At 32.4% G+C, this 14,471-nt stretch overlaps 1 protein-coding gene across 2 annotated transcripts; it reads right to left on the minus strand.

The window, feature by feature from the left end:
* Positions 1-1,565: 1,565 nt before the first annotated feature.
* LOC145323627 (uncharacterized) lies at positions 1,566-13,770 on the minus strand. 2 transcript variants are annotated; one of them, XM_080166022.1, is made up of 14 exons: positions 13,400-13,770; positions 9,638-9,732; positions 8,920-8,985; positions 8,409-8,473; positions 8,084-8,146; positions 7,032-7,086; positions 6,440-6,552; positions 5,504-5,572; positions 5,222-5,326; positions 4,895-4,974; positions 4,321-4,399; positions 3,316-3,410; positions 2,973-3,053; positions 1,566-2,517 (listed from the first exon to the last, which is right to left on the minus strand). In XM_080166022.1, the coding sequence occupies exons 2-14, from the start codon at positions 9,729-9,731 to the stop codon at positions 2,304-2,306; spliced, it is 1,179 nt and encodes a 392-aa protein (XP_080022148.1). In that variant the 5' UTR covers position 9,732; positions 13,400-13,770; the 3' UTR covers positions 1,566-2,303. The 2 variants fall into 2 exon arrangements, with proteins under 2 accessions (XP_080022148.1, XP_080022147.1); XM_080166021.1 differs by lacking the exon at positions 13,400-13,770 and adding an exon at positions 12,833-13,069.
* Positions 13,771-14,471: the final 701 nt, after the last annotated feature.

Raw genomic sequence — 14,471 nt, forward strand, 5'->3', positions numbered from 1 at the left:
ACATCCTGTTACTTAAGTATAAGGATATCACCCAAGAAATAGGCCCGCCCCCCCCCCCTCTTTTTTAACCCCCTCCCCTTTTTCTCTCCCCCTAAAAGGGGGGTGCCCAAAACTGCCCAAAGGGACCTTATATTGGGCGGCCCAAAACCGCCCGCCCAAAATGACAACCCTGGATGTACATCAATTTATCGGCCATTGTCTTATCCTTGTTTCCATGACTATATAACAGTATATAGCCGCAACTTATTACCATGCAGTTAGGACATCCAGTCAAAGGTCGTGCATTCAAAGGGTTTGTTATGTTACTTTATGTCCCTGGTTCTTTTCTTCCATTAAATTTTCCTTCTTAACCTACATAATCAATATAGTGATTTTAAGTTCATATGTCTGTCATCAAAATGGACTCCATGATTAACGTTTCAAAGTAATGTTCATTGAAGCGCTCCCTCAATGGCTATAAATTAATGGCAATATACTATTTTGTAATTGCTCGACTTTATTTTTCACCCTTTCAAACATATCTATAATATAAAGTTTAAAACTAATGATAAGTTGTTTCTGACCTTGAGGTAAGCTTAGTGTTATACTTGGTCCCTAGGATTAGATTCCCATATCTTCCTGTCCAACTATAACTACCGGGACTAAATTAGTAAATATTCTACCTATAAAAAATCTCAAGAAGTCAATAAAGAATACAATTAATAATTTTATTAAACTAAATTTTAACTGTCTACAAACTACTAGTTATAATACATGATATTGAGTTGTATATTTATAATTATATCACATTAGCTTTGGGTTAAGAAAGATCTAATAATGACCTAGGTCCTAAGCATATTATTTTTTAAAAGCGAAGCTTTTCTATAATTAGGGTCGGTCCGTCCGTCCGTACGTCCGTCCGTCCGTCCGTCCGTCACGGATAGCTTTTTTCGTTAATTTAGACATGTTAAAATTGTCCTATCGATTTCAAATTTTGCATGGTGATTCCTTTAGTAGTTAGGTACGATTTAGAAAGCGTAGCAACTCTATAATCATTACCAAAATGTCCGTACGTCCATTTTAAACATGTTGATTTTTTTACTTTTTTTAAATAGCTTTTTTCGTTAATTTAGGCATGTTAGAATTGTCCTATTGATTTCAAATTTTGCATGGTGATTCCTGTAATAGTTAGGTACGAGTTAGAAAGCGTAGCAACTCTATAATCATTACCAGAATGTCCGTACGTCCATTTTAAACATGTTGATTTTTTTTTTACATTTTTAACAACAAATTTGTATGTGACCTAATTATCCGATTGGTCTGATTTTTGGTATACTGATTCCTGGGACAACAAAGTACAATATTATAAGCGAAGCAACTCTATAATCAAGTCCTAAAAAGTAAGTATGTCCATAATCATTATCCTGTATCAAGCAGTTTTTCAACAAATTTACTTACAATTTTGCTTTAACTCTTTTACATTCGCATTCTGATTATTCAGTTCTGACATTATACAAGTGTTAATGTCCGTTTGTCCTACCGTTTCAGTGCTTCGCTTTTATGGATGTTGTCATCCTTGTTAATACAGAAATTAAAGGTATAAAACCGAAACTAAACAGTTCAAAGCTTGATTTTAATTTTTAAAGTTAACATAACTTGAAATAAATGTATTTTTTTTCATAAAATATACCTACCTAGTTTGGCAAAGGAAAAATTTTAAGATGTAAATTTTAAATCAACAATTATGTAGTAAAGCAAATATTCTATTATGATAATTACTACAATGTTAATTAAGTAGTTATATATGTATTTTACGTTATTCTATATAAATGCTGTAAAAATTTTAGGCATTAAACATTTTTTTTTCATTTTGGACTTTTTTTTGTGGAATGTCAAATAGTCAGAAGAGAAAATTTTTTTTAAAATCAGAGAATATAGGTAAAACAACAAAATAAAAGTATGAACAAAAAATTACATATGTCATTTGGTAAGATTTTACTAAAGTAATACATTTTTTAATATTTTACTTTTATTCTTTGTATAATTTTTTAAAAAATATTCCTTTTTTCTGACTTTCTTTATTAACTAAAGTATACATAGAAGTGAGTATAATTGTCAAATTAGTAAAGAAATTTGTTATACAGTGTTGACTTTGTGTTCTTGAACAGTAGAGCTAGAGTTGAGTAAGATTTTATTCTAAATAAATCAACATTATGAATTTGAACAAAAAAAACATTAAGCAACAAAAATACTTCAAGTAAACTTTACTGTTTTATCAAAATTTTTCTTTTACTTTATATTGCTAATCTTCATTTTTTTGTTTTTTAATTCCATCTGTACTTGAAAAGAAGAACGGAGGAAGTTATGGCCTCGTGGTCACTCAGGCTAATATTCAATTCTTTTTCAGCTGACCGCTTTTCAAGTTTGTGCTCACCCTCCGCCGCCGTTGATGCTGTGAAATTGGCAGCTGTGGCGTTGTATCTCTCCCCCATTTCTTTAAACATGGCCTCCTTACTCTCAGCTGACTCAACATTAGCACTGAAAAACAATGAATTTATTGTAAAGTATCTGCGCACTTAATAATCTGTACTATAACATCAAAAGTTACAAGAATATGACTACTTTCAATTACTCTAAAAAAGGATGCATGATTCTCTTTTTAAATATCATATAGTCGCTTTGCTTGATTTTTATAAATTCCCTAACAGACAAATCTTTCAAATATCCCTTTAAAAAGTGTCTCTTTAAATGTTATAAACATCTTCAATTAAAATTGTACTCAAAAATTGTTTCTTGTTTTTACTAATTCTTTAGCTCAAGATGTAAAAGCTTGATAATATAAGGTTTATCACATACTTTTTAATGCAAATATATTTATTAAACATTCTAATATTTGAGAGATCTTTTATACCAAACAAGTTCGAAATGACTTTGAATTAACGTAAACAATGAAAATTAAATCATTAATCAATGCAAGAAATATAAATTATTACCTTTCTTCCTCACTAAGAATAAAAGCTTTCAGAATAGGCACATCAAAAATATTAATAATAACAGAATTCCATCCTTTGGATCTAAAATAAAAATCATACAAAGTATAAATAGGTATTACATTAGTATAGGTAAGTATTAGAGGATATTTAAAAAGTTGCAATTTAGAATTCAGAATCTTACATAGTATACAATGAGACATCACTGAAAAGGCTTATTGAAAAAAGATCATTCAAAAGATGCAAATATCATATGATTTCTTCGAGTTTTAATGTTTTGAAAACTACACATTAGAAAATATGGTCTTTGAAATTGGCTAAAAAGTTTACAAAAAGAACTAATTACCTGTGAAAGATATAATCATAAAGCTGTGGTCCAAATTCATGGCTGTAATTATTGTCTGGATTTCCGTAGGTAGCCCTGCGGGGGTTTAATATTTCCTAAAATAACAAAAAAATTATTGACCAGAAACAATATTAAGACTAAAACATTTTAACGAAGTTACAATATTATAATAGATAATAATAGCAATAATAAAGATATTTAAGTGGTACTTGCTTACATGTGGTAGACTGGAGCACCGAAACCCCCCCCCCCCCCCGCTTAGTTTTGACAAAAATCAAAAATAAGGGGGGGGTAGTTTTTTAATGTCTGGAAAACGGCAAGGAGGAAAAGTGCTCAGCAAGGCAAAGACTTAACCCCCCCCTTAATTTTGAAGAAAATCAAAAATAAGGGGGGGGGGGGGTAGTTTTTTCACTGTACAACACGCCAGAAAGTTGAGTGAGGTAAATCAAGAAAATCCAGTATACCAGAGGGGAAATCTTATTACAGGGATATTCATGTTTTGGGGCATAATTTCCTTATTTATTGACTGATTTTAGTAATTTAGTAATTGGGCCAGTAAAAGGTTTTAATTTTGCGCAAAATTAAAACCTTTTACTGGCCCCCCTCCTCCTTATTTTCTGTTCAGGGATACATCAATTACTAAAATCAGTCAATAAATAAGGAAATTATGCCCCAAAACATGAATATCCCTGTAATAAGGTTTCCCCTCTGGTATACTGGATTTACTTGATTTACCTCACTCAACTTTCTGGCGTGTTGTACAGTGAAAAAAACTACCCCCCCCCCTTATTTTTGATTTTCTTCGAAATTAAGGGGGGGGTTAAAAACTACCCCCCCCCCTTATTTTTGATTTTTGTCAAAACTAAGCGGGGGGTTAAAAAACTACCCCCCCCTTATTTTTGATTTTTGTCAAAACTAAGCGGGGGGGGGGGGGGGGGTTTCGGTGCTCCGGTCTTCACATGTAAGCAAGCACCATTTAAGTTCTACAATAAAAGCCAAACTTACCGATAAATAAACGAAAAATTCTTGCATGGCACCATTTAATTCACTGGTCAATGTTTGGTATGTTGTCTCATTTCTCATCCTTTAAAAATAATGTCTTGAATTTGTTGTTATTATTTTCAGGGAAGCTTCAACTTTATCTTTGGATGGTTTAAGGCTACCCCAACCCAAAAGTAAAATTCCCAAGAAGCTAGGGGAGAAAGCGCTGATCTGTACCTAATAAAGTTTATGTTATTGTTTGTTAGTTTGAAGTTAAGTAACATATCTTTAAAATTGTTGGACCAATTAAGATGTGCTTTTCAGGAAAGGTTAAACGGGATATATTATTTGGCATTGAACCACCTTCTTACAGCAGGTTCGAAGTCGCAAGTTTTTTTTCTTTCATTTGTGTCAATAAGATAAATCCAGATAAACAAGGACGTCATTACTACTAAGCGTTGCCTCCCAAAATCACGAATTTACAAATTATTTAGTTAGTAGACACAGCTGCATTTATGTGGTCTTTGACAACAAACTTTCTCGCTATTTATTTCAAAAAGCAAAAAATATTTTATCCAGCTTATTAAATTAATCAAACCTTGGATCAATATTGAAGTCACCTCCCAGAATGGCAAAATCGGCTGTTGAATTCTTTACATAGTCAACTACTTCCTGGGTCTGAATTTAAAAAAATGTCAGAAATATTGGATTTTATTGGATTTTGTCAAACGAAATAGGTCCAGGAAAGATTATAACTATTTTGAGGGTAGGGAACCTCGTTCCTCCACCATCCATAGAAATTTTAACCGTGATAAATAAACCCTCACCTCTCCCCTTTATAACTTTTTTAAAAAACTGAAATTAAGAAACGAGGGGACCACCCCACTGCCCTCAAGAAATGTAGCTGATCTAAAAAATAATCTACCTGTATTTGCCTGTACCAATAGTTATAATCACTGGCTGCGGTGTGTGTAACAAACACATCTACAGTTATATTTGGCCGGGGCTCGATCCTGACCCTTCCAACACCCTGAAATAAAATAGTCATTTCAATATCCTCGGAAATCTGTCTATAATACGATGCGATAAATAACTGTTCTTTTTATGATTGCTGTTTTCAAATATTATTTTAATTTCAACTTATAAGGACCATTTTGTTCATAAGTAGGTAAGCAGAACAAATCAAATTTAGAAGCAATTAAATTACCTTTCTAGCATAGTATTCACCATCGTTCCACCAAAAGTCTCCATGAACTGAGAAAACTCTGAACTCTTTCTAAAATCAAAATCATTAAAATTACTTGACAGTAGGAAAGGGTATTGTTAAGAGCGATTCTATTTGAAAAAATTAACACCAGGGTGTGTACATTAGTATGTTCTTATTAAATACAAAATTATTTAATCTTCAAATTAAAAATGTCTAATACTACATTTAAAACAAAGTATGAATTTTTCTTATTAAGCTTTATTTGTTTGTCCAAATAAAAAATCAATGATTAGTTGGATATGAGTGTTACCTAACGTCTTTGTCAACAAGAAATTGAAAAACGAGGAATGAACACTCTATGTTCTACCTCTAGTATAGGAATCTTGGAAACAATGTCCAGATCAGAACAGTACAAGGGATCAACCAACCGTCACACCAACCATGGATACTCTATAATACTCCACCTCTAGTATAGGAAACTTGGAGACAATGGCCAGACCAGAACAGTACAAGGGATCAACACGGCCGTCACACCAACCATGGATACTCTATACTCTACCTCTAGTATAGGAAACTTGGAGACAATGGCCAGACCAGAACAGTACAAGGGATCAACACAGAGTCACACCAACCATGGATACTCTATACTCTACCTCTAGTATAGGAAACTTGGAGACAATGGCCAGACCAGAACAGTACAAGGGATCAACACAGAGTCACACCAACCATGGATACTCTATACTCTACCTCTAGTATAGGAAACTTGGAGACAATGGCCAGACCAGAACAGTACAAGGGATCAACACGGAGTCACACCAACCATGGATACTCTATACTCTACCTCTAGTATAGGAAACTTGGAAACAATGGCCAGATCAGAACAGTACAAGGGATAAACACGGCCGTCACACCAACCATGGATACTCTATACTCTACCTCTAGTATAGGAAACTTGGAGACAATGGCCAGACCAGAACAGTACAAGGGATCAACACGGCCGTCACACCAACCATGGATAGCAAGATCTCCAACTTCTGTCATCTCATAATCTAAAATGAGAAATTAATGAGAGGATTAGTTAAATTGGGGTTAGTTTTTTTTTAAAAAATACTTTAGTTTAGATTAGGTTACAGTGGGTACTGGGTAGCCCGCAGCATTCATTCATTTTAATAATAGGGGGGGGCGGGGGAGGGGCGAGTGGGAGTCTGTTCTCGCTAGGTGCTTTGAAGGAAAGCAACGATAATTATTTAAATAATTTCAACAAATCAGCACAATTATCTTTGTTAGAGGTTGTAATTTAGAAATATTTAAGTTTTACACAAGAAATTTCAAAATTCTATCTCATATAGAAGACAAGTAAATTAAAGTTCGCGCATAAAAGCATTATTAGACAATGCACTTATATAGAGAAAGCTAAAAAATGTCCAGTAAATCAACAAAATATTTTATTTTGCTCCAATTTATTCTATATTGGTTTAATGGTTTGACGTATAATTGTAAAGCAGCTGAGATACTGTTGAACACAAACCTGTTTTATCAACATAACTTTTGACAGTAGCATGGTCTGGCCTCATCCATAGTTCCTAAACAAACAAGGATGACAACGTCCATAAAAGCGAAGCACTGAAACGGTAGGACAAACGGACATTAACACTTGTATAGTGTCAGAACTGATTAATCAGAATATAAATGTATAAGAGTCGAAGCAAAATTGTAAGTAATTTTGTTGAAAAACTGCTTAATACAGGATAATGTATATGGACATACTTACATTTTTAGGACTTGATTATAGAGTTGCTTCGCTTATAACATTATACTTTGTTGTCCCAGGAATCAACATACCAAAAATCAGTTAAATCGGATGATTAGATCACATAAAAATTTGTTGTTGAAAAAGTAAAAAAATCAACAGGTTTAAAATGGACGTACGGACATTCTTGTAATGATTAAAGAGTTGCTACGCTTTCTAAATCGTACCTAACTACTAAAGGAATCACCATGCAAAGTTTGAAATCGATAGGACAATTTTAACATGCCTAAATTAACGGAAAAAAGCTATCCGTTTGTGACGGACGGACGGACTGACCCTAGTTATAGAAAAGTTTCGCTCTTAAAAATATACTAGATTAATATACGAATGAAGTGATAGGATACCCGCCTGTCCGTTTATAATTTCCACGGATTTAATGAACGAGTAAGATTGGATTTATTTATAGCATTAATCTTTTAACACTTTATTGATATTTGATTTCCCTCCTTTTCTTTTCAAACAATGATAATTCAAATACCTTAAGGAATAGAAATTCAAATAGGGTAAAAAAAAAGGATCTTTGGTGGGATAGGAAAATGAAAGATAAATTAACATAAATCCCAAATTATACAAAACTACTTCTTCTGTAGATTAAAATCAATGGTTGAAAAGTTTGGAAACTACCAGCTTGAACCAGTCAATTAAGATTTAATAAAAGTGTCTTCAAATTTTAAGTCAGCGACTGAGAAAAGGTGTTTATAAAACTTTGGGTACAGTTTAATCTACAATGTTTCCTCTCTCCCCTGATAAAATAAATTTTTTACTGTTACCTCCAACAAATAAACATCGTGTTCTTGTTTTTCGATCATTTTTCCAATTTCTTTCATCCGCAACTGAAATAACATAAAATACATTTTGTTAAACTTTTTCGCGCTTACATTTATTCCGTCAGACGGAAATCTTTGTCTACTCAATTGTAATGAATATTTGGAATGAATAGTATAAAAAGAAAAGCAGATTTAGTAACAAAATAAATTATTTTTAGAATTTGTTTAAGTAGGTATTCTTAGTCTGTTCTTTAAAAGATCAGTATAATGCTTTAATAAAAATATCTCTAATATTTATAAAAAAAATAAATAAAGACAGAAAATTTACCTCTTTATCATAAGAACCCATAGAGCCTGGAGTTCCCCAACAATTCAGTGACAAAATACTCAAAGCTGAAAATAAAATCACAGCGATGATTCTATACTCATCCAAATATAAATCAATATATTAATTTAATTTTCCTTTTATAGTTTTTTTATTATAAGAAATCTGGCTTAGTCTGTTAGTCCTTAAGGCTTAAATTTATTGGAAAAAGGATTTTTTACAAAGATAAATGGCTCTTGTTATTGTGTAAAGATTTCCTATACTAGTGTAAATCTATTACATGACTAATTGGTCCGTTGGTCTGGTCATGCTACAAACAACACATATTTTCTTCCATGTAAAGATCTGGAGTATAATTTATTTATTGCATCGTAGTATAAACAGTTTTCCGCGGATACATCTTTATATTCGTAGATCCGATGCCATATATAATTTTTTAGTATGGCTGAGAACCGGTTCTAATCCACCGGATATCAATCGGTTTCGAAGCGATACTGGAAAAGTCTAAGTATACCTATGGGATCTTCATATGCATTTTTATACAAACAAACGCCGATCGCTGTTGCCAAACAACACACACCTAAAAAATTAAAAATGTTTACCTATTTGTATTAATAAAAAAAAGTTTACTTAAGTATTCGTCATTTACCCCCAATTAAATATATTTTTGTAATCCTACTTTAAAGTTATATAAGATAAAATCAAAATGCCAAGTGGGACAAACAATATTTAACATTGAAGATCAGGGTTGCGGACCCGGAGTCGAGGAGCCGCCATATTTTGCTGGAGCCGGAAGCGGAGCTGGAGCCGTTATTTTCGTTAAAAAGCGGCTCCGGCTTAGCTAAAGAGATTTTTTCTTAATTATAATTTGGTAACTCTGTTATGTCGTGTGCAAAAGTCCATTTTTATCAAGAATTGAACTTTTAAAACCTTCAAAAAGTCAAAAATAAACTTGGCAAAAAATATGTTGAATTTTTCTTGAATTTAGGACGGAGCCAAATCCGGAGCCGCACCAAAATAAAACAGCTCCGAATCCCTATTAAAAATACTGTAAAAGAGGGTAAATTGTTGTCCACTGGTTAATTTGAACTACCGAACAAATAATTTATCGTAAGAAGTAACATTCCAAAGATATTTTATGACTTTCTTCAAAGATATGTTGGCGTATTTTAAATAGGAATCCTACATAATTTGGTATACTTGTGTATTAAACTGAACATGATAAAACTTACCTATTATGAAAAGTAGAGGGCATGTATATTTGCTTTTCTTCCACCATGGTGTTCGGGACACTTCAGGTTGTAGTAATAAAATTCTATCTTCCATACTAAAACAAGGATAATTATGTTTTTAGGTACAGTAGTAATAACATGCTAACATTTATTTGATTTACATTAGGATGAAAGAAAATATTTCAAAAATGTTTTTTAAAAGATTAATAATATACAACGATATGGTCTCTTTTTGCAGGTTAAAACGACATATTCGTTTAGCAATGTATCTTAAGCATTTTATCTGCCATTAGTTATAGCCAAATTATGTTGATTTCTCAGTCGGACAGATGGACATACAATAATTATGAGTAGCCTATTTAAAAAATAACTTTAAAAAGGTAAATTTGATTCATATAAAACAATCAATTTTACAAAAAGAAAAACATAGAAAGAATATAGAAACGTCTTGTCGGAATCTATATAATAGCTATCAATATTTATAAAAAAAAAAACTAAAGAACCTTCCATATCCAACATTTTATTATACAATACGTATCAATCACAAAGATAAAATATGACTGATGTTTGTTAAGAAATTTGGTTTAAGGAAAATATGATCATCATCAGGCGCATCTCTCTTTTTGACTGTGAAGTCCAGAGAATACGGACACCTTGTTCCTCCATGAATTCCTTTTTTTGGCAAGTGCTTCAGCTTCTCCCTAGTCAATTCTAATTTAATTAGGTCTTTTTCAGTGCTCTGCCTCCAGGTCATTTTTGGTCGTCCCTGTTTGCGTTTACCAGTGGTGGGGTTCCATTTTAAGCACTTTTTAGGAAACCTATTTTGTTCCATTCTAAACACATGTCCTAGCCACCTTAGTCTTTTAAATTTCACTTCTGCTTCAATACTATTGCACTTGGTCTTAGCGTACAGCTCAATGTTTGATATTTTGTTTGGCCAGAATATTTTGCAAATTCTTCTTAGGCAGCTATTGTGAAATGCATTAAGTTGATTTGTTTCAGTTTTCACAGTTCTCCAGCATTCAGCTCCATAAAGAAGAACTGATTTCACATTACTGTTGTAAAGTCTGATTTTTGTTTTCAGAGCAAGTTTCTTTGAATTCCAAACGTTGTGTAGACTGTTGAAAGCAACCCTAGCCTTATCAATCCTGGTCTTAATATCAGCTTTTGAGCCATTTTCACTGCTGATAACACTCCCCAGATAGGTGAATTTGTTGCTTTGTTTCAATTGTTCACCATTTATTGTTATATTTTGATCAGGGTTTGTAGGTATATTCATAATTTCGGTCTTCTTGACATTAACAAAGAGCCCGACTTGTCCTGCATATTTGACTAGTCTATCTGTTTTAGCTTGTAGATGTTTGATTGTTTCTGAAATCAGTGCCAGGTCATCAGCAAAGTCCAGATCCTCTAGGTGTCCTAGTATTCCCAGCTGGAGACCACGTTTTTTGTCCTCTGTGGTTTTCTTCATCACCCAGTCAATGACCAATATAAATAGAATAGGTGATAAAATGCATCCCTGTCTAACTCCAGTGCTTATTCTGAAGAAATCAGATGTCTTATTGTTTCCAACTGAAACACAGGCTTGGAAGTTGTCATAGAATTTAGTTATCATAATTATCATCTTTTCAGGTATACCATAACTTCTTAGTATTTTCCAGCGTGTTTGTCTGTGTATGGAGTCAAAGGCCTTAGAGAAATCAACAAAATTTACATGGAGTGGCTTGTTAAATTCAACACATTGTTCAATAACCGTCCTAAGGGTGAAAATTTGGTCAACACAGCCCCTTCCAGCACGGAATCCAGCTTGTTCTTCTCTTAGTTTATTGTCAATTTTCTCATCAATTCTGTTTAAAATAATTTTACATAGGACCTTGCTTGGGATAGAAAGCAGCATAATTCCTCTCCAATTATCACAATTGTTCAAATCTCCCTTCTTAGGAAGTTTTATGATTATACCTTTAGACCAGTCCGTTGGTATCTTTTCTTGCCTCCAAATTTTATCAAAGAGATCAGTTAGAGTCCTAGCAGAAAGATCTATGTCTGCCTTGAGCATTTCGGCAGTTATCAAGTCAGGACCAGGTGCTTTGTCATTCTTTAGACTATGTATAGCAGCTTTAACTTCTTGAATAGTTGGTGGTCGTGTGTCTATGTCTATTTCATGTCCTGGTTCTGGTTCAGCAGTAATTTCTGGTTCAGGTCTGTTCAACACTTCTTCAAAATGCGATTTCCACCTTTCAGCAACTTCTTTTTCTGTAGTGAGTAATTTACCATCTTTAGCCTTGATAGTCTCACCAATCTTTTTGTTATATTTGCCACTTAATTGCCTGGTTATGTTGTATACTGTTTTCCTGTTACCGAAGTCAGCTGCTCTTTGGGCCTTTTCAGCCAGATTGTCAATGTAATCTCTCTTGTCTTTCCTTGTGCACTTTTTGACCTCTTTATCTTTAGCAGTATATTCAGCTCTTAAATTGCTCATGTCAGCCAAATGTTGAGCATTATGAATTTTATTTTTAAGCTTCTTTCTCTCTTCTATTTTGTTCCATGTTTCATCAGAGATCCAGTCCTTTTTCTCTGGTTTCTTGTGTCCTAGGGTTTCCTTAGCAGTAGATTGAAAGTTTTCTTTAATTGAAGTCCATGTGATCTCAGTCTCGTCATTTAGGTCCTCTAAGACTTGAAATCTATTTCTGAGTTTTAAGACAAATTCATTCTTTATCACAGGGTCCTTTAATCTTGAAGAATCATATTGTCTACCAATCTCAAGGAAAATATGATAACACGTATTTTTCTTAATGGGCGGAGATTTGAAGTTATGCTTTGAGTTTCTTAAGCCCGCCCTCCTCTAAAATCTATTATATTTAGGTACAAAGATAAAAACTTAATGAGAAAAGAATCTTGACCAGTTTAAACAGGAAAGATACAGTCATAAATGATACCAAATATTCAAATTTAGCATGAATCTGAGAATTCCGGAGTTAGCATATTTTTTTTTTAATTTGAAGAAGGTAATGTTTTCTTCAGTTGTTTTCTCTATGGAGGATGGAGAAGGTATCCCCAAAATAGTGGAAAACCTTCCTTGAAGCTTCACTGTAAAGGACAATAATGTCGGATCAGCGGTTAGCGTAAACCTTCTCTACACACACACACAGACATCATGTTACTTTTATATAAGGAATAATGGTAAGATCTATCTACCTCGGACAATCTCCCATTTTTGGTTTTATATAGATAATAAACACAAATTATTTTTAGTTAAACTTTTGGTAATAAGAAACTCTGTAAACATATTATTTGGGCTTTGTCATAAACGTAGCACAGATTCGAACTCACGTCTATCAAAATTATTTTATAACTGATAAGAATTATCAAATGGTCAAACGATTGCTGACACAATTCTATTCTAAATTATAGTAAACATTAGCATGTAGAAAACAAAGAATATATATTTAAACACATTTATACAACACACCCCAATTATGCACAGTGGCGTGCACGGGGTTTTGCTTGGGGGGTGGATGATACCCCCCCCCCCTTCTACAATTATCTGATAGGTATTATATATAATGACTGTAAAAATCGATATTTTATTAGGGCTTTAAAGATTTATCTTGTTTTCAAAAGCAAAGCATTTCTGTAGTTATATTGGTCGATTTTAAGATTATCAAATTGAACTACCTATACGTTCTGTAGCTAGAAAGCGTACCTTTTAAAAAATTATCATTTTTAAGAAAAACATACTCAAAAATATTGAACAAAACATACCTTACGAGGTTTTATATCTCAACCATTCCAAAAAATATCTTCTTATTATATCAACTGCTTAATTATATATCAAGCCAATGCACTACATCCAAGATTATTCAAAACTCAACTGTCTGTGACATCATAAAATTACGATAGTCATAACATTTCATGTGAAAATCACTCTAAACAAACAATTGTACACTATAATTATCTATATTTCTATATATTGTTATTCTAAACGATTTTTGTTTAAGTTTGTCACTTTAAGATTAATTTTTTCTAATTAAATCATTAAATATTTTTTTTAAAACGTAGTTTTAAGGTTAAAGAAAAGTACAAAATTGCAAATATTGCGTAATACAAGCTTAACTGATTATTACTCTAAAAATGAAAACAAAGCTGTTTTTTAGCTATATAATATTACAGAGAGGTGCCGTTAAAAGTAAAAGTTTTTTAGTCGTTAGAAATTTAAATTCATATAATTTCAAAGCAGAACACCTAGAGATATTTCATGAAATAAAATAAAGATTTTAATACCAATGTCAATTACACAATAAAACAAAATATATGGCACTTCTGTTTTAAGCGAATTTTTCCTCAACATATAGCTGTACACTGTACAGTATATATATATATGTATTTTTATATACACATACAAAATCCCTTCTCTTTTTAATTTGGAGATTAGAAGGGGGAAAATGACTCATATTATGAATACGACCTTTTTCAGCAACTTTTTAGAGTATGTTTTTTATCCTAAAATAAATGATAACAACTTATACAAAATCTAACACATATGTGCCGTTTAACTTCTATTTTAACGGTTTTACTTTCATTTTCAAATAAAATGTAAACAATAACAAACAGAAAATTATCGTAGGTTATTCTTCCATAAATTTTGTTTGGAAAAATACTTTATAAACAAATTTCCCCTAATTTATTTTTCAATATGTAGAAGGTAGGATGTGCGTCTGTATGTCTGACTGTTATAACTCATCATAATTAAAAGTGAATTGACTGATTTAGTTGTATTTTTTCAACAATTCACTTTATATTTTTTGTCATTTTTTTCATCTACTTTTAGGGAAGT

The sequence above is a fragment of the Acartia tonsa genome, chromosome 7, assembly GCF_053477335.1.
Source record: "Acartia tonsa isolate MP-2025a chromosome 7, ASM5347733v1, whole genome shotgun sequence".
NCBI classification, from domain to species: Eukaryota; Metazoa; Arthropoda; class Copepoda; order Calanoida; family Acartiidae; genus Acartia; species Acartia tonsa.